This window comes from Anolis sagrei, chromosome 1 (genome assembly GCF_037176765.1).
Source record: "Anolis sagrei isolate rAnoSag1 chromosome 1, rAnoSag1.mat, whole genome shotgun sequence".
NCBI lineage: Eukaryota > Metazoa > Chordata > Lepidosauria > Squamata > Dactyloidae > Anolis > Anolis sagrei.
This window is the reverse complement of record NC_090021.1, coordinates 49,519,041-49,546,231: the sequence shown is the minus strand read 5'-3', so window position 1 is coordinate 49,546,231 and position 27,191 is coordinate 49,519,041. Positions and strand designations below refer to the sequence as shown.

The following is a 27,191-nucleotide window of genomic DNA, read 5'->3' as shown; positions in this document are numbered from 1 at the left end:
ATTCTGAAGTCTAAATATTATAAATAAAACAATTGGTTAGTTCCCTCTGCAAAGACAATATTGAAGATTTTCTTCTCTGACAGTCACTTGCACTTATGCATTCTGCTTCTTACTCTTTCAGTGAGGCAGCAGGGGAAGGTACCCTGTTTCTCCCAAAACAAGGCAGTGTCTTATATTAATTTTTGCTCCCAAAGATGTGCTAGGTCTTATTTTCAGTGGCTGTCTTATTTTTCCATGAAGAAGAATTCACATTTATTGCTGAACAAAAAATGAACATTAATTATATACTGTACAGTAGTTGTCAGTATATAATAAATATACTGGCCGTCACACACAGGGCCACAAAAAATAAGGGCTGTAAAGTACCTGCCCCCCACACACTGTCTGGAGACTGTAATGATCTCCCACAACCGTTCCTCGACCACTTGTACAGCAGAGATGGAATTTGCAGCATCCAGCCACCAGCGGAGCTTGCTTCAAAACAAAAACTTTGCTAGGTCTTACCTCCGGGGGAGGTCTTATATTTTGCAATTCCACCAAACCTCTACTAGGTCTTATTTCCAGGGGATGTCTTATTTTCAGGGAAACAGAGCATACATATATCCGAATAATATACACCTCTACTGGTTTCGTGCATGTTCTATTTATCATCCTATCACCAAATAGCAACAGGACTCACTTTAATTTATATGTGAAAACAGAGATGATTAAATTATGGTTAGAAGGTTGAATGTAGTACTATGGAACTCCAAATTATGTTGCTCATAGCTCATTTTGGGCTAGCCAAGCGAACATTATTATTACGAGACAAAAGAGAATGATGTACATTCATGCTGAGCTCCTTAAAGGAAAGGGAAAGAAATATTAATGTACTCAATAAGTAAGCTGAGCAACAGGAATATAAGTTACGATCTGGCTGTACAACTGATAGGACTGTGCAGACATAATGTTGAAACTTAAAACCATGATATATCTCTGAGGTTCACTAATGCTTGCTAAATTGATTCTGATATAAGTGTGCATGGGAAGAGGAAAGCAGCCAAGACATTTTTGAATGGCTCAATGATATTTGGAATATTAATGTGATTTAAAACTAGTTCATCTGAAGCAATACAGACCACATGGAAAGTTCTTTCAATGGCCCAGAGATTTATTTTTAAAAATCTTGTAATGTATTGATATTTATTTTAAAGAATTATATGACTTTTTCCTCTTAATGTAGAAATTGATGTTCCATAAATATCCTAGAAAGTTTTACAGCCCCTTCTTTACTTGCTGTTAAGCTTTTTTTCCTTTACTATCCCAATGCTTATAAGCAGGATTCCAATATTTATTCGCTGCCTCAAGCAATTTAATACTGCCCCATTTTTCTCCTTCAAAAAAAATTTGAAGATACGTTTTTATTGCCTCAAAGGTAAAGGTTTCCCCTTGAAATTAAGCCTAGTCGTGTTCGACTCTGGGGGTGGGGGGGATGTTGGTGCTCATCTCCATTTCTGAGCCAAATAGACGGCATTGTCCGTAGACACCTCCAAAGTCATGTGGCCCGCATAACTGCATGGAGCACAGTTACCTTCCCACCGGAGCGGTTCCTATTTATCTACTCACATGTTTTCGAATTGCTAGGTTAGCAGAAGCTGGAGTTAACAGTGGGAGCTCACCCTGCTCCTCAGATTCAAACCACTGACTTTTCAATCAGCAAGTTCAGCAGCTCAGTGGTTTAACCCACTGCACCACCGAGGGCTCTTACTGATACATTTTTATTGTATCATTGATACACTTTTAATGCCTCAAAAGGCACCAGAAACTCCACCAAATGGTTAAGAAAGCAATCTATCACTTCTCTTCTACGAGCACTTTTCGACATCGGAGCTTGTTGGCTGATGTTGTTTGCATAATATGTCCCAATCACTAAATTTTAGACTTCTTCATATTAAGAAGCACACGGGGGTCAGAGAACTCTAAACCCGTGCCAAGTCAGGGCACCAAGCCAAAGATAGCTCAATGGATTACTTATCTCTCTGCTTAGCAGAACAATGAGAGGAATTCTGATAGGGAACAGGCACAGAGAACGTCCTTCAGGTTAACACAAAACTTTTAACAGTTACAGGTGAAATCAGACTTTCCCATGAAGTCACACATTTTATACCTGACCTGACATTTCATTCTATGAGAGCAACAGGGAAGAAGCCTTGTTCCCCCCCCCCCCCCCCCCATCAAGAGGTGGAGCAATTTGACATTAACGTTTAAGTCTATTTGGGACACACACACTGATTGAGAAAGTTCTCCGTTTGATATTTTTCTAAGGGGCACTGCAAGTTTCTTTTGGAGAAGTATATGAATCAAATATCGATTCTGTAACTTTTTCGGAGCCATTTCCTGAAAGTTTATTTCAACTGAGCAAGATCTTGATATTGCCTATATTCATTGTTACAAGAATGAGAGAAGGAATGCATTACCTCTTTAAATAACATGAAGCCACTAAGACAGTGGTTCTCAACCTGTGGGTCCCCAGGTGTTTTGGCCTACAACTCCAAGAAATTCCAGCCAGTTTACCAGCTGTTAGGATTTCTGGGAGTCGAAGACCAAAACATCTGGGGACCCAAAGGTTGAGAACCACTGCACTAAGACAACGTGGTACATAAATACATAAAATAATAATGTATTAAATTTATGTCCAAAGGGACTCCTCAGAGCCCTTTGCTGGGCATTTATCCCCAAGAGACAAAATCATGCTTTTCTTTGAAAAGATATTTCTCGGGAGGGCTTGATTCAATACATGGTATGGTCACAGTTGATGAATCATTTAAAGGCATGCACACATCCAATCTCCAACCTTAAAAACTCTGCACCATTTTATTTTAAGGAATACATTTCTTGCATGTTAAACATGCTTTTAATCATAGCAAAGGCAGTTTCCTTTTTGTACAAAGGCAGCCTAATCAAGCTTTAACCGGGGTGACTCACAGCTCTCTGCACTGAATTACAAATATGTTGGATCACTTTTCTGGTATCTTTTTTGGGGCCTAAACATGGCACTGCAGACGTAGAACTTGCCTGCTAACTCCAACAAGCCATGGAGATTATTGTACCTCCAGAGAGGATATCCCAGGCATGGGCTAACTTTGGCCCTCCAGGTGTTTTGGACTTCAACTCCCACAAGTCCTAACAGCCTACTGGCTGTTAGGAATTGTGGGAGTTGAAATCCAAAACACCTGGAGGGCCAAAGGTTGCCCATGTCTGGGATATACTATCAAGAAGAGAACAGGCTGAGCATACAAGAGAAAACCACCTATATAAGGAATAGCAGAGAAGTAGCACAGATGCAAATCAAGACCCTTGTAAAATGCATTCATGCTCCCTTCTTTTATCTTTTTGTTAAAACGAAAAACAAAGTGGAGAAAGTCTTTAAAAAGCTATTATAATGGTTGCAAAGACTCTTTACCTATCAGCAAAATCAGCACCCTGCTGCTACTGTTTTTACAGAGTGACAGGCTTTCTTGAAAGGAAGATGATACCGGCTTGTTTCTCATCACTTAATCTATCCTACTCACAAACTACTAGAAAATGGTATTTCAAAATCCAGCTGTGAAATGACAGCAAATGTCAGATGATGGGAGGATAAGAGAAATCTTAACATTAACATTAAAGGCCAATTATTTTATTCCACTATATAAAACAATGTATTAATTTCGTGTCAGAACACATACATGTAGTACTTACTCAAAATTATTCAGACCGCTCAAACTTTCATTGGGCTCTATAGTCTTTGGTATTCATGATGCTAAAGGAAGCATTACAACCTTACAGGTGAAAGTGATAAACAGTGAACAAAGACGTATTTGAACAAATCCATGACAGAGGTGGAAATCAGAACATTCATACTTGGGGCCACCCTGTGTGTTCAACACAAACTCCTCTTTTGATGCTGCTCTGAAGAGTATGAGACATGGCAGCTTGGACAGAATGTCATGACCTAACCTCCTAGAGCTACAGAGAGGAAGTGGTTAAAACTCTTCTGTCCTCGACATCACTAACTGTTTCAGAAATCTACGTGGGAGGCACAGGTGGGGGTAGGCAGATAGCCAAAACTCTCCGTGCTGCTGTAGCGATTGAACATGGCACAACTCCAAAAATGCAGCTTTCTACCTCCAGCTGACAGAGACAATACCCTGATAAACTGGAGCTGCATTACTAATAATGCTTTAACAAGCTCTCTTCTAAGACCCCCTCCCCATACTTACATTTCCTAAACCTTCCCACTATGAATGCCTCCACTAGATGAAAATCTAAGTTCTTGTTCTTCTCTGCTCCCTCCATGGTTTCCTGGCTTTCTTAATTCTCGACATCCCTTCCCACCCTTCAGCCCACCAGGTTTACTTTTTGGCAGGAAAAAAAATGAATCTAGATGATGGGGAAAGTTTATGGTAGATATGATGGTAGAATGGATACCTCTGCCTATTTACGTACCACAAAACAGCTGGCTGAATAAGAATTAATTGGATCAAAACCTTAGTAGATTCCACAAGGTATATGCATGGATCATCACTTTATAGCCTCAAGTAATAATTTCAGAATAACTGTGTAACCTTACAGTCAGGAAATCACAACATGAAACTTAAAAGAGAGGCAGATGAGGGCTAGCATCCTACTGCGCACAGGTTTCGCTCACATGTACTTATGTTTTGTTTGGGCACTGACCAAAGTCTGCTGTGGCAAGAAGGGAAAAGAAGCTCCCTTCCATTGCATCCTCCAAAGCTACCCCCCACCAAACATACTAGACAGCCCCTGAAGGGCCTTGGATGGCCGTTCCTTGCTTTGTAGAAAGCTGAAGCGTGAAATTATGGCATTAATTATGAGACCCACTGGGGCTGTCCAGAGGTTTTGATGTTGCAGACATCTGGATACGGATGTAGCCAGGCTCTTCTCTGATCCTATCCACTCCCTATGAAACAAGGAATGGTCATGCAGAGAAGCTTCAGAAGCTGTTCAGTAAGTTTGTATGGTGGTAGTATATAGCTCAGCCTAGTGAATGCCAATCTCTTACACTATGCTAAATTATACAGGATTTCAGTCTTGCGATAGCAAACTAGGCTTGTGATATCAAAACTGTAGAGTGGTAGGACTCCTTTTATTTATTTAAAAAGTTTTATTTTGTGAATGCCATTGATATTTGCCAGGGATTGGCTCTAGACCAGTGGTTCCCAACACCTATTTTGACCAGGGACCACTTCACCAGGGACCACTTTGACCAAGGACCACTCTCCAACACTAGTACCAAAAGGGTTACGAATCATGTTCTGGTCAACTTTAGATTTGGTTTAGTTATTTGGGGTGCTGATTCAGAAAATTGCATTGAATAGACCACATTAGTTCTTGTTTCTGGTGCAGAACATATGTCATTCAGTAGTCGCCATCTGCTTGCTCACAGAACACTGTATTTAATAAGCCTCAGCACTATAAGAGGGTTTTGTGAGACCAGTCACTCACGTTGCAACCGTGTAGTAATGGTGAGGCTGCGGACCATAATTTAGTTCTTGTGGACCACTGTTGGTCCATAGATTACAGTCTGAGAACCACTGCTCTAGACCCACCAGGAAAATAAAAATCCATGGATGCTCAAGTCCCACTAAATATAGTGACATAGTAACATGCGTGCCCCTGATACAAAATGGCAAAATCAAGGTTTCGAACTGGATTTTTTGAATTTGAATAATGCTCAGGTTCTGGATGTAGAATCTGTAAACATATGTACTGCTAATTGATACAGAAATAAAAGAAACTCTTTAAAACTAGTAAATAACTAGTCAATTATACTTATCTCATTTTTTTTTTTGCAAATTTGGTATTTTCTCTAGAGTGTATATAAAGAGGTAGTTCACTATTGCTGGGTCCTATATGTTAATAATAGGAAACCTTATATTCAAGTTTCCAACTTGTGCCAAATTTAGTTTATTTTAACAGGCAGAATCCAATTTCTGCCCATGAGATGGTCATAAGTGAAAGGCAATGGACTAGGACAATGTGCTTGGGAAATGGCCTATGGAGGCCCAAACCCATTACTTAAAAGGGAACCTTAGGCTGAAACCTGGAGCCTCTGCTTTCCCAGGCAAAGTGTCTGCGGCCTTTAGTAACCCCACAGCTTGCTAATATGAACTTCATAAACTGCTTTGACATCCCCATGGAAACAGAAGGCGAGGTCATAAATAGAGGATTAGCACCTCTTAACACAGCGCAAAGCAAAAGAGGCAACAGGGGGCTTACGTTTCCCCCATTAAGGGCCAAGGGGCTGCTCAGCAACGAGGGAGGGCAGGATGGAGAAGGAAGAGTGCCACAGAGGAAGGGCAAACCGCGGGTGAACTACAAACGGTAGACAAAAGGGAAACAGCCACAGGACAAAGAGGGCAACAAATCTAATGAGCTCCTCCTTCCTGTCCCATCCACCACCCACTGGTAATACCTAGCCAGCCTGTCTATTTTGTCACTTGCATTACATCAGCACAAATGCTGCTGTGGCGATTTGCCACTGTGCCACTTTTTCTGAAATGGCACTCACCCCCCTCAAAGTTCACACTACATGGTAAAGTTAAGGGGTGATGTAAGCAGAATGGCAAAGAGTGCAACAAGAAAAAGAACATGATTCTTCTCACACAAAGTCAACATAAGCCAGATCATTTTGGTAAAATACCGTTTGTATGAAACAAATGAAGACTGGATTCTCTGTAGTCTATCTTAAATATATCCCTTGTCCATTTCTTAAGCTCTGTCCTCCCTCGTTCCTAGACACCTCATTTTCCAGTCCTAGTTCATCTCAGTCAAGCTTGCAATGGTTAGAACTGGCAATCTCACTCTTCCTTTTTAGCAAACTCAACAGGATTGTTAATCATACTGACTACATATAGGGTGGTTATTGATAAGACACAAAAATTGCTTTGTCTCAGCACTTTTCTTCTAGAGCGCCTGTCGCATCATGTGAGAAATACATTATTACAGTATTGAATTCAGTTCATGGACTCTATTTTAGGTGTGTGTGTGTGTGGGGGGGGGGGGGGGGTTGTTTTCCCTTAAAATAGACAACTACTGACCTGTTGAGTTTTATCTTCTTTTTTGGAACAAAACCTTCTGGAAGTTTAGGCCTATGATTTGGCAGCAAACCTAAATAAGAGAAGACTTTCAGATATTAGTAAGGAACAAACATGAATACAGATTCAAAGCATGAATATGACAGCAGCATAAGTGCATAAGTAAGGTTATGAATTCAAAATAAAATGCACAATAGTAATACATCTAGAAAAATATATTAAAAGTATCAGATCTTGTCTGATTTTGGTCAACGCCCATATCTTGGGAAATCAGATTTGGCCATGGAGGTATATATCAAAATGTTATTGATGAGATATCCCTAGCACCACATTTAGACATACAGCCAATTCCCAATCATAATTCAATATAGAAACCTAGTTTAATTTCTCAGTCGCCTTCTGAACTGTATATTTCAGAGATAAGATAATGAATTGTTCTTAATAAGAACAACAAAAACACAAAAAGGAAGAGATACTTCTGTCACTGACTTGCTTTGTTACTTCTGGGACACTAACAGGATCTATGGTATAATTCTACATTGGTTAGCATTCACCTGAATCTAATGCATGAATTGATTATTTATAACAAAGGACAGAGATAATTAACTGGTAATGTAGAGCAGTTAAATTGTTAGATGATCTTACTTCCTGAAGCTTAACATTTTATTGCTATAAAACTGAAATGTTGCAATAGCACAAATAGCAGAGAAATGATAGTTGCAAATTTCAGAAGTAGAGAAAGCAGAAAAGACAAATCTTTCAGTGGTTCTCAACCTGTGAGTTCCCAAGTGTTTTGGTCTATAACTCCCAGTTATCCCAGCCAGTTTACCAGCTGTTAGGATTTCTGGGAGTTGAAGGCCAAAACATCTGGGGATCCACAGGCTGAGAACCACTACTTTAGATCATGGCATTAGAAAGTTTGTATCTCACCTCTTGCTTCAAATGAATTTATACTCAAAGATTCCAAATAAAATGGAGAAGGATTAGATCTCAAACTAAAGTAGTTACCTGCTCGATGAGCCATTTGGACACACACTGCAATCTTCTTATGCTCTATTGTACAAAGGCCTGTGACACTCCGAGGCAGCATCCCTCCATCAGAGCGTATGAACTGACTAAGCAGCAAGACATCCTGAGCAAGCAAAGAGAAAGACAAATACGAAAAATCATGTAATGACCAGTGCAGTTATATTGCAATGGAAGTCCATGTCAACGCTTCTGAAAAGCTTTAGAAGAAGCACTATTTAAGTCTGCTAACACAAACAGCTCCTACAACACTCCCAGGTGTTACCAAGGTGTTCTAAGATTCATTTACTCCACCTTCTGGATGTAAAACCACTCCCCTCTAGCCTGCCTAGGAATGCAGATGATGCATGGGAAAAAGGGAACAGTCACTTCAGAAGGTAAAAGTGTCCATATTTTGAGAAGAGCAAGATCTCCAATATGCAATCTGTTTTTAAATAAAGCAAAGCAATAATTAATAATGAAATCATGAAATAGCTGCATATTAGGGGCACATTGGCTTCCACCCTGAAACATGAATGTTTTGATTTTCTTGTACATTTGACACAAACTTTAAAACTGTTCTGCCATATATTCTTGCCTTCCATTTTTAATTGAATGTGGCAATAAATCTTATGCTTTAGAACACTGATGGAGAAGGACAGAATCATTTCTTCAAAGAGTGTAAGTGCAGTGTGATTCAAAGCTGCATCAATAAGAGTATAATGAATCAGGAGTATAGTGTTGAGCTCGAGAGAAGTTATAATCTCACTCTATCCTGTTTTGGCAGGACTGCATCTGCAATACTGTGTTCAATTCTGGGCACCACAATTCAAGAAAGGTACTGACAAGCTGGAACATTTCCAGAGAAGGTTAAACCGAATTATTAAAATTTTGGAAACCAAGCTCTATGAGGAATGGCTGAGGTAGCTGGGTATGGGCTGTTGTGAGTTTTCCGGGCTGTAGCTGGGTATGTTTAGCTTGGAGAAAAGAAGGCAGGGAGGAGACATGATAGCTATGTTTATATATTTGAAAGGATGCCACATTGAGAAGTGAGTAAGCTTGTTTTTTGCCGCTCTGGAAATGGAGCAATGGATTCAAATCACAGGAAAAAAAGATTCCACTTAAACATTAGGAAGAACTTCCTAATGGTAATAGTTCTTTGGCTGTGAAATATGCTACCTTGGAACATGCCGGATACACTTTCTCTGGAGGTTTTTAAGTAGAAGCCATCTGTCAGAGATATTTTAATTGTGTTTTCCTACATGGCAGGGGGTTAGTCTGGATGTTGGTCTTGTAGTCTCTTCCAACTCTATAATTCTTATGAAAGAGGACTATGCGATTATCAGGGTGAAATGGTGCATATAGGCCATCACTCTAGAGCAAGCCTGCACAACATACAACCCGCGGGCTGGATGTAGTCTGCAAAGGCCTGCTTTGCAGTCCGCAGATGAGGCTGGGCTTCCTTCGCTCTGCTCGGCCCTTGGCATGTCTGGTCAGGCAGGAATCGCAAGGACTTTGGCATCAGCAGAGTCCAGGCCTTCCCCAGTCTTATGCCCTTCCCATGGGAACAGGGTGATTAAAGAGCTTAAAATCCAGATATCGTCTTCAATGGCCCTAATGATTGGCATTTCTGGATCCAATAACAATGGAAGACCATTCTCCATCTTGAAAATCACTGCAAGTCTAGATGACTCACCACTGAACTGCACTGGAGTGCAACACAGTCAATTCCAACCATGTAAAAACCACTCACATAAGCAATTAATTTTGAATTGAAAATATCTGTGGAAGGCAGTGTAGTGATAATTGGGTAGCTGACCTAGGCAACATGAAAATGTCCTGAAGTACCTCAAATGAACTGGCATTTGAGGATCTTAGATTACAACACACATTTTATATGTATTATGCTTGAATCATATTATCTTGTGTTGTGAATCACAATTAATTCTGTCTAGTGTGGTTTGTAAAATGATCACTAAGTTAACCTTCCTTGGCATTGTGCCCTGTCTATTTTCAATAATTGTGAGACACTAGTGTATCTGGGCAAGAAAAGCACTGTATGTTGATATCTGATTTCTCTATTTTTTTGAACCCACCAAATGAGCTGAAATTCAACAAGTTTCTCCTTGATTTAAAATTCCTTTTCCAAGTTAAATTTAATGAAGAAATAACTATCCTCAATACGCACATTATTTTATGTTGATTTTTATAACCATGTATTGCAGCATCTGGCTCAAAAAACATTATCCAAAATTGGGTGAGTTCATATTACCCAAATCTAATTGATTCAATATTTATTTTGACCCTATTCTTTAATCCAAAATTGTATGTAATTTAGATTTAAAACATATATGTAAAACCAAAACAAATGAATAAGAATGAGCCAAATATATATTACACAGCAGAATTAAAATCTTTAAAATAATCCAAAGGTATGAGAAGAGCTCTGCACTGAAGCCAGGGACACTACTAGCAGGAAATGCAAAAAGGAATTATCTGGAGCCAAAAAATAAGTCTCAATGGATGACAGACGATACTTGCGCAGGGCAATGAGACTTATCATAACATAGAAGATGACAACAAATAAGAAGAACAAGAGGCCTCTTCCACAAGATCTGAAAAATCTGATGGAAATTTAAACTGAGAGTGGGGATGCTATATGACACAAAGGGGAACATATTGCATAACTGAGTACAAATAAAAAGAGAATGCAAACTGAAGAACTATATCAGTTAAAAGAGATGAAAGGATGACAGATTCATTCCAGGAGGAATTATCTGAAGATGAACCTATAATTTTAGAAAATGAAGTAGAAGCCTCAGAGTACTTAGGATAAATAAATCACCTGGAACAGATGGCATGCCACTAGAGCTTCTACAGTGAGAGGATCTACATTAGGTCTAACAAAAAATTGTCAACAAATATGGAAAACCAAACATTGGCTCACAGACTGAAAACATTCAATATGCATTTCAATTCTCAAGAAAGGGGACACCAGGGATTGCAATAACTATAGTACTATTGCACTAACTTCCCAAATCCTATAGCAAAGAAATGGACCTTCTATAGAGTAAGAAATGCCAGATGTCCAAGGTGAATGTAGGTGAGGAAGAGGCACTGGGAATCATACTGCAGAACATGATGGATAATGGAGCGTGCCAAAGAATGTCAGAAGAAAATCAACCTGTGTCTTGTAGATTACAGTAAGGCAGACAAAAAAGACTATAGACTGTTCTTCAAGAAACAGATATACCACAATCTTTGGTTGTCCTTATGTGTAGAACAGGAGGATACTATCAGTGCAGACACTCCACCTTTCTTTATTTATGAATTTATGAAAATTCTTTATATTTGGTCACCACCTGCTTCACCTTTGAAAGTAGTGGAATATGAAGAAATATTTAAAAGGCAGATTTGCATGGGTACAAGTCATATGTAAGGTAGTTGGGGGCCTGAAGTGTAGGATGAATTAGTAAAATCAACACTTTCTGCTAAGAATGGATCAGTAGCTAGTGCAGTGCTCACTTTTAATTTATTCCATGAGTCATGTAAACAGTGATATTTCTGCAGTATATGAAGATGCATGAATGCAGTAGCGAAAGTTTGTTTCAGATCACTAGACGTGACAGAAATTGGATTTCTGTTCCTTCTATGGTTTATGTCAACACTAGAAGGCTTTTTTCTCATCACATTTTCTTCCTCCAGTCAAAAGAGTATCTCTCATTATTCACTAGGCAATAACTGATGTTTAATTGAAGCCCAGTGTAGCATAAGAGGGGAAATTTGGATGTAGGTCAAAGGAATGAGAAAAAAATGAGGGCAGGGTCTTGGTCTCAGGTAGAAATGGCAATGGTCAAAGATAGACTAATGTTGTTTGAGTGGAAAGCCTCTCTCAAGATGTCACGCGTCTTCTAAAACTTTGGTACATGCCGCCTCTTAAAATGAAGGATAATCACCACAGCCAAACTGCGTTTCTCATTTGGATATACAGTACTGCTAGCTCTGCCCACCCTTTCTTTAACACCATACTTACTGTCTGCTTGAAAACCATTATTTCACCACAAAAGTTTTGACAGCTCATTGACAAAGCAACATTTACTGAAAGCAATATAAGATTCACAAAGCAGTTCATACTATGAACACATTTCAGCACCAAACTTAAAAATGAGAAATCTCACATCAGAGATACATTTCTAAGGTTTAGTAATTATCTTCTAAGAGATTCAGCCAATTAATAACTGTCTGACTCCGTATGATTACTATTTTGTTTGGAGGGCAGTATGAACACAGCAACTTCGTGACAACTGTATGTTATGTTCACTCACTTCCGTGAAGAGAAATAAAGGGGCAATTTAGTATGAAGTATCTTGGACCCAAATGATTCAAGATTTATCTATGTGTACTATGGAAATACTCTGGAAAATCTTGCTATAATTAGAGTTCCTGATCTAATGTATTTGACATATTCCAAACTGCCATATAATTGGCAAGGCTTTTTAAATATAGAGGGAGAGCAGAAGATGAAAGAGATAAGGAAACAGCATTTTCATTGTTGAAAGACTGCTTATTTCCAAATTCTGTTTAACCAGATACAGACATCAATCAATCAATCGACTCCTTGTTTGTAAATGTCATTTCAAAACAGCTCTATTAAGTCCCATCCATTTCAGCACTGCAAGTTATATGCTCCAAGGCATTTGACTTGTGAGTACTGCTTGCTCACAAAAGATTACAGCAACTTCAGAAAGATCCCAAGGGCAAGAGGAGTGGGACTCTCCCAATATCCTTGTGCAAACCGGTGTAAGTCAAAGGGCTAGTGCAGAGGAACAGTCTAGTTTTAGGACACTGGAGAAAAAAAGAATCTAGAAGGGCTAAAGGAGAGAGGGAATAATCTGGCAGATTTGCATACTGCCGTCATGTTCCATGAAATTAACATTGTGTGCTAATGTGCAGCCAAGACTACAACCACAGATTTGCTTTAATCACTGGACAGCTCCTGGGAGAGGCTGAACCCAGATTCCCACCCCTGTAATCTGAAGGATCTGATGAAAACAACTTGGATTGAATTAATTCAGGGCTAATATGCAAAGGTTAGTCATGTCTCTGCTTTTTGCTGCCAAAGTGAGAAGACATTTACTGCCTGATCAGACTAATCATGTTCCAAGTAAGAGAAGAGGAAACATGTTTTGCCTTCACTGCCACATCTTATTTGACTTCTGCTGAGCAAATAAAATCCATTGTGAACACAAAATTCACTGGAATTAGAGGAGAATTGGAATTATTAGCAGAATCAATCTAAGGCTATCTGGAAAACAGACAAGTGCTAACAATTAGAGTGAAAAGCCATCAGAGTTTGAGTCAATATCTGTTCATACAGTCAATGCACTCTTACCCTATAACATACTATTGCTTGAGTTTATAAAAGTTTTTTGGGTCATCAACCTATTAGATCGAAGAGCCTGTGGTGTCTAAAGATTCTAGATGATGTTGTTGTTCATTTGTTCAGTCGTCTCCGACTATTCGTGATCTCATGGACCAGCCCAGGCCAGAGCTCCCTGTCAGCCGTCACCACCCCCAGCTCCTTCAAGGTCACTTCAAGGATGTCATCCATCCATCTTGCCCTTGGTCGGCCCCTCTTCCTTTTACCTTCCACTTTTCCCAGCATAATTGTCTTCTCTAAGCTTTGAAACCTATTTTCTAAAGAAGTGATCAAATAATATTTTTTATTTGTAACAGTGATCAATTAACTAAAATCAGAAACAAGCTAAAAGGATTTTAAAAAAACCGAATGGAATTTCTACAGCTCTTATTGTACCTTATTGTAATCTTTATAAAAATTCTGTAAATGTATATGCTAGTATTATGAAGCAGAACCAGCTGATGTTGAAAGAATGGTTTTGTACAGGTCACCCAATTAATTTATGTCAGAGGCAAAATCCAAGCCAAGGACTTCCTAATTCACGCACTGTGCTTGTCAAGCAGTTAGGCTGGAATGCATCTGTCTAATTCAATAAGCGTAAGGGTTAATCAGTTAGTAAATGCAGAAACTGGTACCAAAAACTTTGAAAAAATAGCAATTCTCCAATTGTTAGGGGAAGTAGCAAAGACGTCTCTTGCTTTATAGAAATTGTCTAAAATTCTTCAACAGTAGCTTTAAGTTCACAAAAAATAATAGTTTTCCTTAGAAAATTTCCCTTATTTTTGCCTCACTACCCTGTCAACTGCAGTGGGAGGTAAATAAGTTTCTGTGGAATTCAATGTGGCCCACAGTACCAGGGCATCTACTTTAGAAGCAATGTTTATGTATTCAACCTTGTAATTGCTCTGAATTATCTGTCTACTTAACATTATGTTCTTCTAGATTATAAAGGTCGTGATAAAGCATCAAAAGACAAAGGGTGCTTCTACACAGCCATTTAAACTGAGTCATGGATTAAAGTGAGTCAGTTTGCTGCAGACACCTCAGGAATCGTTTGGAGCCTTGAATGGTGACCACAAAGCTCCGCTAAATGCGGATTGATTTGAACTCATGCACATGTTTTTCCATACTTGTTCAGGCGGGATGTGTTGATGGGCATCTCCATAACCAGCACTGATGGATAGCAACATGTGTAGCTTTGCTTCCAAGTTTTTAAAATGCATCAGTGCTAGCCCTATCCTGACAAGTGCTGTGCACCTCTCTGTCTTGAGTTTAGCTCTGTATGGGATATAGTGGCTGGCTTAAGCTGATTTTATGGCTTATTCCAGAATTTGGCGGGGATGAGACACAGGGCCTTCTCAGTAATTGCCCCTCGACTATGGAACTCCCTTCCTAATGAGATCAGGTTAGCCCGGCTCCCTCTTGTCCTTCAGAAGGATGATAAAAATGTGGCTGTGGGACTGTGTAATGAGGCGGCGATAGGAACTCTTAGTATGCCAAGCAAATTCGATATGGTTGTTGAGACAATTTTAACTAGAGGATTTTAATGTCAAGATAAGTGATTTTAATGTTTTTGTATGTGTATGGTCTAGTATGTTTTGGCATTGAATGTTTGCCATTTATATGTTGTGCTCCGCCCTGAGTCCCCTTCGGGGTGAGAAGGGCGGAATATAAATGCTTTAAATAATAATAATAATAATAATAATAATAATAATAATTTCCAGTTAGTTTTTTTAATGTGCTGTTTCTGGCTGGATGTGTATGGGAGTGTATGTTTTGTGGATACTCTGCCATTGAGATGGCTTGGAACTACATTTTAATGTTGGCATAGAACCACCCATAGATTTATTTCCTGTATCCAGGCAAACAAGTGGCCCCTGAAATTATGGGACTGCAACACTCTTCACTGATTATATTGGCTGTGGCTGCTAGAAGTTGCAATCCAACTTTATTTGAAGGATTCCACACATTTTCCATTACAATTGTATGCAATGATAGTTCATTACTACAAGTTCCACAAATGGAGTGACGGATGCCATTTAACGCCTTTAATATCACTGAAATACTATCATTATCTTTTTATCATGTAATTATTCAGTTTGAGTGCTAAACCATCACTGACTTGAACCTCTATTAACATAAATGAAATAAGGCTCTACCAGTGATGGTTCCAAATGCTTTTCTACAACTGGGACTACTGTAATAGAAAGTTGTATCCTCATTTGCTGCCATGGACTTGACAAAAATGGTGCTCTGCAGTTAATCTCTAAGCAGTTTATATTTGCAGTTTTTAAAATTTATACAAATGAGGTTAAGTCATGCCATATGCAGCTTGGCCTGAACTTGAACTATGTGGAACATCATCATTACTTCCACAACACTTGGAATTTTAAGAGAAGAATATTTGTTTCCAATGCTCTTAAAAACAAATGAGTGAGGCAGTATCTTAGCAAACCTACTAGGATACATGTGATCCAGGAAAACTAATTCACTCCATGTCTCAAGAATTTCCTTACCTGCTTTTCGGAAAACTCATTTACATGATCATCATTATTAAATTATTTAAAACTCCTTTTCAGCTTATTTTTCTTGTTCCTCCTTTCTCTTCATTTGTAAGCCTGCCATATCACAAGCTATTTCTTTTCCACCAGATGCATTTGTATCTGTAGCCTATTAATCCCACTGACATTAACTTATTGTGCAGCTTTGATTTCCTTATCTTTAATATGTCCTTGTCTGGTTCCCTTCCTTTACATTTCTAACAGGATTTTTTTTCACTTTTGATATCCCGGACTTTGAATAACCTTTGTGAAAAGAGTTAAAAAGAGTTTCTCAAATTTTGAGCAGAGTTGCAGATTTGAGGCCTTTTCTTTAAAATACACTTTTCTAGGGTTCAGCTGTCACTTATTATGTATACTCCTCTAAACTTTCTTCTTTCTCTTCTTGCTTATTGGGTTTTTTTTAATCATCTAACCTACTGTGTAGACATATGGTAAATCCATGGTTCCCGAAACACTGAAAGTTTAGAAAGCATATAAATCCTACAAATTGGTTGGATTAGGATAAGCCACCTTTTGGTTCTTTCTCACCCAGAAATGTCTCCTGCATTGGTGATCATGTATAAGAACTGATATCTTAATTTGCTAATTTTCTTTCTTCTTTCCTTTTGCATCATAAGCAATTTTAATTGAAAATTATATCTTGAGTCCAGTTGCAAAAAATCAGGATAAACTAATAATGATATATACCTTTACCCAGGCTGACTTCAAATGTGGTACATAGTACTTGAGTTTATGCTCCTAATGTTCAAACTTTGGAATTGGGAAAATTTGTTTGAAGAGAAGGAAGGGTAGATCTATCTCTTCCAGCAGGCCTACTCAGACAGTTTTAATGACGAATTTTAAACCTGCATCTTATGTTTAATCTCTGTTTTGTGTATTGTAATATTTATCTTGTGGAAATATGTTTTAATATGTTTATTTTAAAGAATGTTTTTTTAGGTGAAAGTGTGTTTTACAGTGTTGTAACCTGCCTCTAGCCATGAGGGGAGGAGGCAAGAAATAAAAATTATTATTATCATTACTATTAGATCTCTGGAGGAAAAAAACAACTCACTGAATAAGTGTATTTGTGCTTCAGATTCCAGCGACATATAGGACATTGCCCAGAGGGATTTGGAGGAGTTGGAGCTTCTACAATGTCCACAACCTCGCCTTCAATCTAGAAAAGAGAGGACAATGTGATTAGAGGTGGAGATCTAGAATTCATACTTCAGATATGCTTCAGATTATGCTGAATTTTCAACATGTAAGGTGAAATCCACAAAACTTCATGCAGAGGGAACCTGGCTCCTGTACCAGTGATCTAAAATACACCTGGGACGATATTTGAGGTAACTTTTAAAAAACCACACCTCAGTTTCAAATAGCATCAAGATGTTTTTGTGCATCATCAAGTTCATGAATATGGAAATATTTGCATAACAGTATGAGCCATGACTTTTGTTAAATATTATGTTGCTTAAGCCATGAACTGGAAGCAAATGATCAAACAAAGCATGGCCTATCATCGCCAGATCTAGGATGAGCACTTGGGGAAACAAGCCAGAGATTGGTCATGGTTGTACATTCAGATGACACAACAAGTCATGCTTTAAATAATCCAGTTGACAATCCAGGAACACACAATGAATTCAAATTATAGGTTGTGTCTAGTTAACTGGGGTTGTTAGCAGGGTAGGGCCCACATATAATCAGTCAGATCCCAAATAATACACTTTCTTTATATTCCGCTTTATCTCCCTGGAGGGACTCAGAGCGCATTACAATACACATATAAGGCAAACATTAAATGCCTTTTTACACACAGTGAACAATGACATACAACACAGACAAAGGTAAATGCCTTCCCCTTTTTCCATCTCCAGCGTATGGAGGCGATGCTCAACTCCAGCCATGGGGAGGTGCCCTTGTTCCATTTTCCATGCCGAAGAGCCTGTTGTCCATGGACATCCTCGATTCTGTTGCTGGCATGTCTGCATATTTGCATGGGGCGCCTTTTAACCTTCCTGTCAAGGTGGTACTTACTGATCTACTTGCATTGCATGCTTTCGAACTGCTAGGTTGGCAGGAACTAGGGCTGACAGTTGTGAGCTCACCCTGATTCAGGGCTTCGAACTGCCAATCTTCTGGTCAGCAGCTTTCCTGCAACTAGCAGTTTAACCTGCTGTGCTACCACGGCCCTCAACAAAAATCATCATGTCCACTTTACACATTTACAAATACAGTTAGCCACTGACAAGGAGGACTGCAATATACTCTGAAATATTCTGGCCTATGGGACAAGGTTCCCTCTCCCAAAAAGATAGTCCAAATGAAGTCTTTGTTTGCCAAATAGCTGTACATTCATTTGTAACTAGGAATAATTTAAGACTACTATTTTGAGAACATCAGCTAATTTGAATTAATATGTTGCAGAAACTTCTTGTTGGCTCTTTTTTATTAACAGCTGTAGCAAAAAGAAGCTTCTTCAATGTGTTATAACTGCAGCAATGTCTATAATGAGTAGGATGTTGTCTGAAGCACATTTTCCTCAAAACCTAGTTCAAATTTGTCTTTAAACAGTTTTAAGCTATAGAGTTCATAGCATTTCCCTTGGGAAACATATTTCAATATGCTAGCATATCTGACAAGAAGCATTTCCTGCCATTTGGCCTTTATGTTCCTACACTGTAAGTAGATCTGCAAACATGTTTTATAAAACTCCTGTTCTTTCTCACTTGCAGCCGCCATAGTAACATAATATTCTCAATATTCAACACAGGTAAGAACGATTGTTGATGTTGCTGGATAAAATCCATCAGTTCTAGCCAGGAAACCTAATGGCCAAGACTTTTGGGAATTGCAGCCCAATACCACAAGTTGTTCATGAAAACTGGAAAAATTTAAACCTAAACTAAAGATAAGTAATGCTATAAACAAAGGAATTGACAACTGCAAACTTGGGCAAGTTATGACTACTTTTGGAAATCTTAATCTTGTGCTCTTGACGTTTACATGACTTTATAGTTGTGTTTTCAAGTTGTTATGTGATTTGTCCAAGATCACCCAGTGGATTTTCATGAATGAACTGGTAGCAAGTCACAGTCAAATGCTCAAATCACTACTCTATGCTGCCTCACTCCCATTTACATTACCCAGTAACAATGAGATTAAAAAACATAACTACCTTGTGAATTTTCAAGCACTATTTGGTCAAATATGTCAGCACTGTTATAATGGATCTCAAGATGATGGGGGCCAAGGCCTTCCAGTCGGACAAGTTGAAACTAAACTTTGGTCAAAGAACCCCTAATGCACTAGGGATTGGTTTATGCAACTCCTAAGAAAGCACAGCCATCTTCCTGCTGTTTTTATGATAACGTAACACCTCAAGATTCCAACTTAAAAGTCTGCCCTGTGTAAAATCTGAAAGTTATGGAGATTGGCAAGCAGTAGACAGATCAGAAAGATGAAGGGCTGAACTTAAGAAGCCTCCCATCATGCATATCTAGTCTTTTTGCCACATTCAGTCAATGCTGCACAGGCAATTCCAGTCAAGAATTTTAATCTTTAGAATATGATCAGCAGCAGCCTTTTCCCCTGTTACACTGGGGACAAAAGACTGAGGGAGGAAATTAAGTACAAAAAAGTGGGGATAGACACTGAAGTGCTAAATCTATGTATAACAGCAGGAAGGGACATGTTGGGTACCAATGACAGGATAGTTTACAACGACTTGATGAATGGTGTGTTCATGTTTGAGGAATTCAGAACCTGTTGTTTGCAGAGGACTGCTTGTTTTGAAAATACATTAGAGAGCAAACTGAGATGGTATGTATAGTCCAACTGCTAGTTCTTGCACTATGCGTACCTACTTGTGTTTTATCAGGATATAGCAAGCTGTATTCCTTAGTAATATAGCACATCCTTTAAATCTTACTTTTATCAAAGGGGTTTCAGTTAACAGGGATGTAAAAAAATGAACAAGAGCTTTCACTTGCCAAATGGTGAGGACTGTATTACTGGTTTGATAATATTCAGTTTATGCTCTTGATCTGTGATATTCTTATACAGTTAAGTGCCATGTTCTTACCAATAGTACTCTTACTATTTATTACTAGTAAAAGACCAAAACAATACACATTATTTTCTCCTTGGATATTCCCATAAGTATGTCATTTCTACTTCAGGCAAATGTGCTTTAACATTTAATTAGCATGGTTTCAGATCATTACACTTGCAATTTTTTATACCCAAAGTATAGCAGGTTCATTTTGAATAATTATCTAGGCCAGTGGTTCCCAACCTTTAGTCCTCCAGGCATTTGGGACTTTAGATCCCACAATACCCAACAGCTGGAAAGCTAGCTGGATTTTCTGGGAGTTGAAGTCCAAAACAAGTGGAGGACCAAAGGTTGGGAACCACTGATTTAAACCGACATATGGCAAAAATTAGATCCATTTTTTAAAGTGCCCAACTGTTTTTAAAAAAATCTATTTTTATGTAGGGGGCAGCCATCTTGAAACAATTAGGCTAAGTAAAAAGAACCCTGTATTTTGGAGATGCTAAAACCTGTACCTTTTAAATGTAATGTAAATTATTATTTTGAAATTAATACAGTTGGATTCCAAATTGATTTAACATGGTTATTAGTACACAAGGACCCCATTAAAATGAATATTAATGCCACCTGGCTCCAAAACAGTAAACAATTTAGATAGCAAAATGTTTCATTGTACTACCCAAAATGTAACATGAGTTACTTTGGAAAAGCCCAGGAGACCAAAGCTAATGTCCATGTCCCCACCACAAGTTTCTTCACAGCACTCCAAGTAAGCAAATACACCTTCCTCACAAGATTTTGGCTTTATTGATTTTTTCCACCAGACATTTATGATGCCAATGAGAAAAGCAATCTGTTCCAGAAAACATGTTCAAATTACATTTATAAATCAGATGAACAATAAAATGGAAGTGACTGACCTCACTTACAGAACGTATTTGATTTCATCTGTGCTACATCCTCAACATCACAGAATATTCTTTTTCCTGTGATTACATTTATCCACCAAAGCACAGATGGGAATTTTCAGGGAACGATCTCCATATTGTATTGCTTTTGTAGATATCATTAGTGTCTTAACTATATAATACTGAAATGCAAGCATTTATTATTTACTATATTGTACTATGGTAGTGGAAATTCAGTTTGGAATTGGCCTAAAACAAAATAAAAAACCATTTAAATATAGTAAATGCATCAGAGTACCTTCATATATGAAGTGTTCTGGCTTGCCTTCTCTCAAACAACCCTTCATTGAAGACTCTGGCATTTTAAGCAGGAAGAATTCTGACTCCAATACATTGCATTTTTAAGGTTTTCATTCTATAGTGCTCTGGCCTATTTTTCACCAAAGAACACTCTTTCTTCAGATGGCCTCTCTATATACCAAAATGATGTCAGTTTTTTAATATTAACATAATAATTATAATATTTTCCATTTCCCTTTCCAAAATATAGCTTAAACAGGGGAATTCTATACAAGGGTTCCTCAGTCTAGAGCCTACTGGATGCACTCAAATATAATTTTCACCATCCCTGTCCAACATGGCCAAATTTGGGGATGGTGGATGCAATGAATTTTCCCCTATCGTATAATATCAAAATACTAGAAATTTCTGAATATATGCTGTGGATTATAATTTTATTCATCATTTTAAATAGAGTCTATTGTTATAGATTCTATTTAAAATAATTATCTCTGAATTTATCGCTTTAGAAAATTGCATGATCTAGGATTAACTTTCATATTCAGTTGAAGTTTTTCTATCAATTAAGGTATGTATTTATTCAGGGAATTTAGATGGTCCCTCTGCCAAAAAAATAAAATATCACACCACCACTAATGATAAACAGGACACTGGAATCTACTATATAGCTCGGAAAATAAATGAGATATCTAAAAGATATGTATTTGGCAGGTCACTCTGGGAAGTTCAATAAGTAGGAAGCGACAGTTGAAGAACACTCTCATGGTTTATAATTTTCATAATCACCTTATTTTCCATGCACATACACCAATACTAAATCCCCATATAAATATTTTGAATTTAATATGATGAAGATTGCAGTCGTGAAAATTTAACTTAACCCCCAGAAAACAATGAAATAGAACTTTGATATATTAAATCCAATTTTTTTAGTTTTCCTGAGACTAAAATTCGTTGGACTTCTACACCTTGTCCCAACAATGCTCATAAATTATTTACAGTGAAAGTACAGTCTCTTTATAAACTCATGACAATTTTAAATTAAAAGCAACCAGACATTGCCTTTTACTGAAGGAACTCTTTAAATATCAATCAGATAATAAAAGTTTATGAGTGGAAGAGCAAAGTACTGATAATATACAGATACCCATGCAGTAGGGATAATGAATGGCTATGGAAAAAAGAGAGCTGCGAAGAAAGAAGTGGAAGAGCAAGAGGAAAATAGGAGATACAGTTAGGGGCTGTTTTCAAATAAGGACTACTATAAAGCTGTTTCTATAACTATTACTTTTATCTTTAGAAATTATATTTCAGCAAAATGTCACTGTTGCTTTGATAATGTGAATTTAGAATTCCATGCCATTTTTCTTCATAATAATAACAATGAATTTACTACCCACCTCATTTTGATTTTATTTATCAGCTTGTTACGCTGTTATAGTGTTTTGAAGAAGTGTTCAACACAAAAGCCAGTTCCTTCTTATTTACAGTGGAAATATTTTGCATTTTCAGTGTTGAGTATCTTCCGTAAATCAAATGGTAACAATGCCAACTACATCCATTTAAATTCCAGATTGCAAAACATCACAATGAAAATGTCATGAGTGATGGAAAATCTCTCAAAGGCTATTTATATCTGGTTAATATTCAAGTGTGAAGCTGTTGCCTTATCCCTTTCTGAACGAACTGAATATTTAGATAGGAAACAACCCATTTTCATTCTGCACTCCCTCAAAAGCTTCCAATCTATCAACAAATTAATATATTCTAAAAGCCCAGGTAATAACACTTCATGGAATGGATGCCACTAAAATATGGCTCTCTCCCACATCAGTTTCCACACTTTGAAATATTTCCTTCAAGTTTGTGCAACTCTTCAAAAACAATAGGCATCCTACAATGACAAACATTTCCTTCACTGTGGTGGCAAGGATCTGAAATGGTAGCAATGGGGAAATATCAGATGGGTTCCAAGAGAAGAATGAAAAGCTCATCTTTGCAGTTTCTTCAAGAAAATCACTGTAGCATAAAGAGGCCTGAATTTACACTGTTCATCTACTAGAGTTTATTAAATCACATTTTCCCATGGGAAAAATGCTGTATTACAAGCACAAGGATTTGTCACTCAAAAAGGATGACAGGTCTACTTACAACAGTTGTGTTCCCTTCTGTCCTTTCTACAACTGCAGATAAAGAGAAAAGAATAGTAAGTTAGAACATTCAACCTGGAAAAAGGGGGAAAGTTGTCATGTGTTACAGATTCTGAAACTGCAACTTTGCATCCATTTACAGTGTCCACAAACAACTGCTTCAGAACTGTTAAAATATGGGTGTGGGGGACCTGAGATATGTTACATGACCCTTCAGACATTGAACTACATAATTCTCGCCTGTACAAAAAGAAGGGCAGCAAAAAAGCAATCTGACTATGTTGGCTCACAGACTGATATCAGGCTGCAAAGATGGGATTATAGTCAGGCCATCATATTCACTGGGGTTAGGGGAACATGATCTCAGCAGAAGTGGAAAAACAATGAATAAAAATGTATTTATTTATTAACCAGAGAGAACATCTCTCTAGAAATCTTTAGGCTCTCAAATATGACTCTATGTTCAGCTTCTGCCAGACATTGCCTAGAGCTGTGCTGAAGGAACCAGATTCCTAGAGAGGTTTTCTCTAGGAATCTCTAGAACAGGGGACAACTAACTTTTTAAACAGAGGGCCAGATGACAGTCCCTCAAACTATTGGAGGGCCAGATTATAATTTGAAAAACATGAATGAATTCCTATGCACACTGCACATATCTTATTTGTAGTGCAAAAAAACCCACTTAAAAACAATACAATAATTAAAACGAAGAACAACTTATTAGTATTTCAACAGTTTGCGGGACTGCGACCTGGCCCTCTGTTTAAAAGGTTTGCGGACCCCTGGTTTAAACCATTCTTCATTTTAAACATTTTACTGTTTTTTAATATTTTTGCACTGTGAATACTATAATATATAATATAGTGTGCACAGGAATGAATTCATTTTTTTCACACTGTAGTCCAGCCTCTCAACAGTCTGAGGGACCGTGAACTGGCCGTCTGCTTAAGTTTGAAACCCCTGCATTGGAGAGTAATAATGCAGGGAAGAAGGTAAAGAAAAGCAAAAGGCTTACAGTAAATTTGGTAGGAAGGCAATCACAGCTTGCTATCAACCTTCAGTGAGTGCGAAGACAACAACAAAAAAGCAGACCATTTTCTCACATGATGTACTTGCTGTGCTTTCACAGCAGAGCTTTAACAGAGAATGCCCAGGGCCTTCTGCAATACAGACCTTCAGAAGGTGGTGTCAGAGTATCTTTTAGAGTCTTATTATGTTGTGTCTACAATGGACTGAAGATAAAACTGCTCTGATTTTTGTATTCCTGGGTAAATGTCAGTTACTGAAGTGCAGGAGCACCAATTGATCACCTTTTTGCTAGAAAAAGGTGGCTTGGCAGAGTTTGGAGGCTTTTTGTGTGTGTGTGTCAAGAGCAACCTGAGAAACCGCTCCCAGTGTGAGAAAATTGGTTGTCTGCAAGGACGTTGCCCAGGGGACGTCCGGATGTTTTGATGTTTTACCATCCTTGTGTGAGGCTTCTCTCATGTCCCCACATGGGGAGTGGACACTGACAGAGGAAGTATGGAGGCTGCAAACAGGCTTCTTGGAGCTATGGGCTCATCTACACTGTTGAATTAATGAAGTTTGACCCCATTTTAATTGCCATGGAATCCAGAGAGGCATCTCTTTTGCAAAAAATAATTGTACCATGTGTGTTTGTGAATGTATTTTGTATCAGTGTTTTGATATGCATATTTTGTTGTATTTTATGATGAAGTCTTTTGACTGTGTTGTATCAAGCCATGATGAAAGGCAGAAAGAAAATAAAATGTGTAGTTCTCATTGGTATTATTATTATAGACCTTGTAAACCAACAACTCCCAGAATTTCATAGCACTGAGTCATGGCAGTTAAAGTGGCACCAAACTGCATTAATCAGATTAACCCTTTTATAACCTCAAGGACACTCACTGACAGAAAAGGCTACAGGACCTTGTAAATACATGAGAGTGAAAGTGGTGTCACACAGTGTAACAGGCATGGGCAAACTCCAGGTGGGAGTTGAAGTCCAAAACATCAGGATGGCTGAAGTTTGCCCACGCCTGGTGTAGTACATGAACCTTAGAGGTGCTTCAGATTATTCAGATGCTTTTAGTTTATAGAGTTCTCGTTGGCATAACTTATTATTGTTCATGCATTTGATTAGTAGCAGAGTCATTCCTGGTTGTGTATTTTAATGCTTGTATTATATTCTATCCGTCAGTTTTGACCATGTGTTGTACCCTGCCTCGAGCTATGAGAAGAGGCTAGAAAATAATAATCATAGAATCATAGAGTTGGAAGGGACCTCATGGGCCATCCAGTCCAACCCCCTGTCAAGAAGCAGGAAAATCAAATTCAAAGCACTGACAGATGGCCACCCAGCCTCTGTTTAAAAGCCTCCAAAGAAGGAGCCTCCACCACACTCTGGGGCAGAGAGTTCCACTGCTGAACAGCTTTCACAGTCAGGAAGTTCTTCCTGATGTTCAGATGGAATCTCCTTTCTTGTCGTTTGAAACCATTGTTCCGCGTCCTAGTCTCCAAGGAAGCAGAAAACAAGTTTGCTCCCTCCTCCCTATGACTTTCGCTTACATGTTTATACATGGCTATCATGTCTCCTCTCAGTCTTCTCTTCTGCAGGCTAAACATGCAGAGCTCTTTAAGCCGCTCCTCATAGGGCTTGTTCTCCAGACCTTTGATCATTTTAGTCGCCCTCCTCTGGGCACATCCCAGCTTGTCAATATCTCTCTTCAATTGTATGTATATGCTGCTTTTCCACTAACAGCGCCCAAGCGAACAAGCTTCTTCCCTCAGCCTGCGGGAGGCGAAGAGGAGATACAAACCCAGGCGCGGCTGCTCTGTTCCTTCTAACCGGCCTTCAAACAGGATACAAACAGAAGTCTATTCACTGCCCTTCTGTCGATGTGAAGTCCCCCGGCTGTCCTTCCCCGCTCGCCCTCAGCCCTATAAAGCAGAGAAGCCCCGGCCACTCACCCTTCCGGAGCCCCCGGGACGAGACCCTGGCCCAGCCGCCCCATAGAAACCCGGAGACCAGGCCTCGCCAGCCGGAGAGCAGCGCCATGGAAGCCGCCATCTTGGCCTTGCTCCGTCGGTGCCGCTCTCAACGCCTATTGGTTGGCGCTGAACTCCAGCTTGCTTCTCATTGGCGGAAGGGCGCGGAAGGCGTTTCTTGCCATTTTGCCCTTCAGGAGTGGGTTGGTGCATGAAAACAAGGGTTTGAACCTGAGGGAGCAGCTACACCAGGCATGGGCAAACTTGGGCCCTCCAGATGTTCTGGACTTCAACTCCCACCATTCCTAACAGCCTCAGGACCCTTCCTTTTCCCCCTCAGCCGCTTAAGGAAAGGGCCTGAGGCTGTTAGGAATGGTGGGAGTTGAAGTCCAAAACACCCAGAGGGCCCAGGTTTGCCCATGCCTGAGCTAATTAATTCAGTTTGACCCCACTTTGACTAACATGGCTCAATGATATGGAATCCCGGGAGTTGAGGTTTTTATTTATTTGTTTACTATACTTGTATACTGCCTTTCTCAGCCTATCAGCGACTCAAGGCAGTTTACAAGTCAGTACACATAATATCAAAATACAAATTAAACATTAAAAACAATATAAAACCACAACAGAAACAATAAAACCAAAATCATTCATGTCTCCTAGTTAAGAACATTGTCCAATTCCATTGTCAAGTGATTCCAATTCTTATGTCAGTTACTCTGCATTTGCAAACACT

General features: G+C 38.7%; 1 protein-coding gene across 2 annotated transcripts in view; it reads right to left on the bottom strand.

Moving 5' to 3' along the window:
* MRPS18A (mitochondrial ribosomal protein S18A) overlaps positions 1 to 26,577 on the bottom strand; it is a 31,271-nt gene extending 4,694 nt beyond the window's left edge. The window contains exons 1-5 of one of the 2 annotated variants that reach the window (XM_060754037.2): positions 26,438 to 26,576; positions 23,466 to 23,497; positions 17,119 to 17,223; positions 8,088 to 8,211; positions 7,083 to 7,152 (exon numbers count right to left, since the gene is read on the bottom strand). In XM_060754037.2, coding sequence (XP_060610020.2) covers positions 7,083 to 7,152; positions 8,088 to 8,211; positions 17,119 to 17,223; positions 23,466 to 23,497; positions 26,438 to 26,537 — 431 coding nt within the window. In that variant the 5' untranslated portion in view covers positions 26,538 to 26,576. Of the gene's footprint in view, positions 1 to 7,082; positions 7,153 to 8,087; positions 8,212 to 17,118; positions 17,224 to 23,465; positions 23,498 to 26,437 lie in introns of both variants that reach the window. The other variant, XM_060754038.2, reaches the window with a different exon arrangement.
* Positions 26,578 to 27,191: the final 614 nt, after the last annotated feature.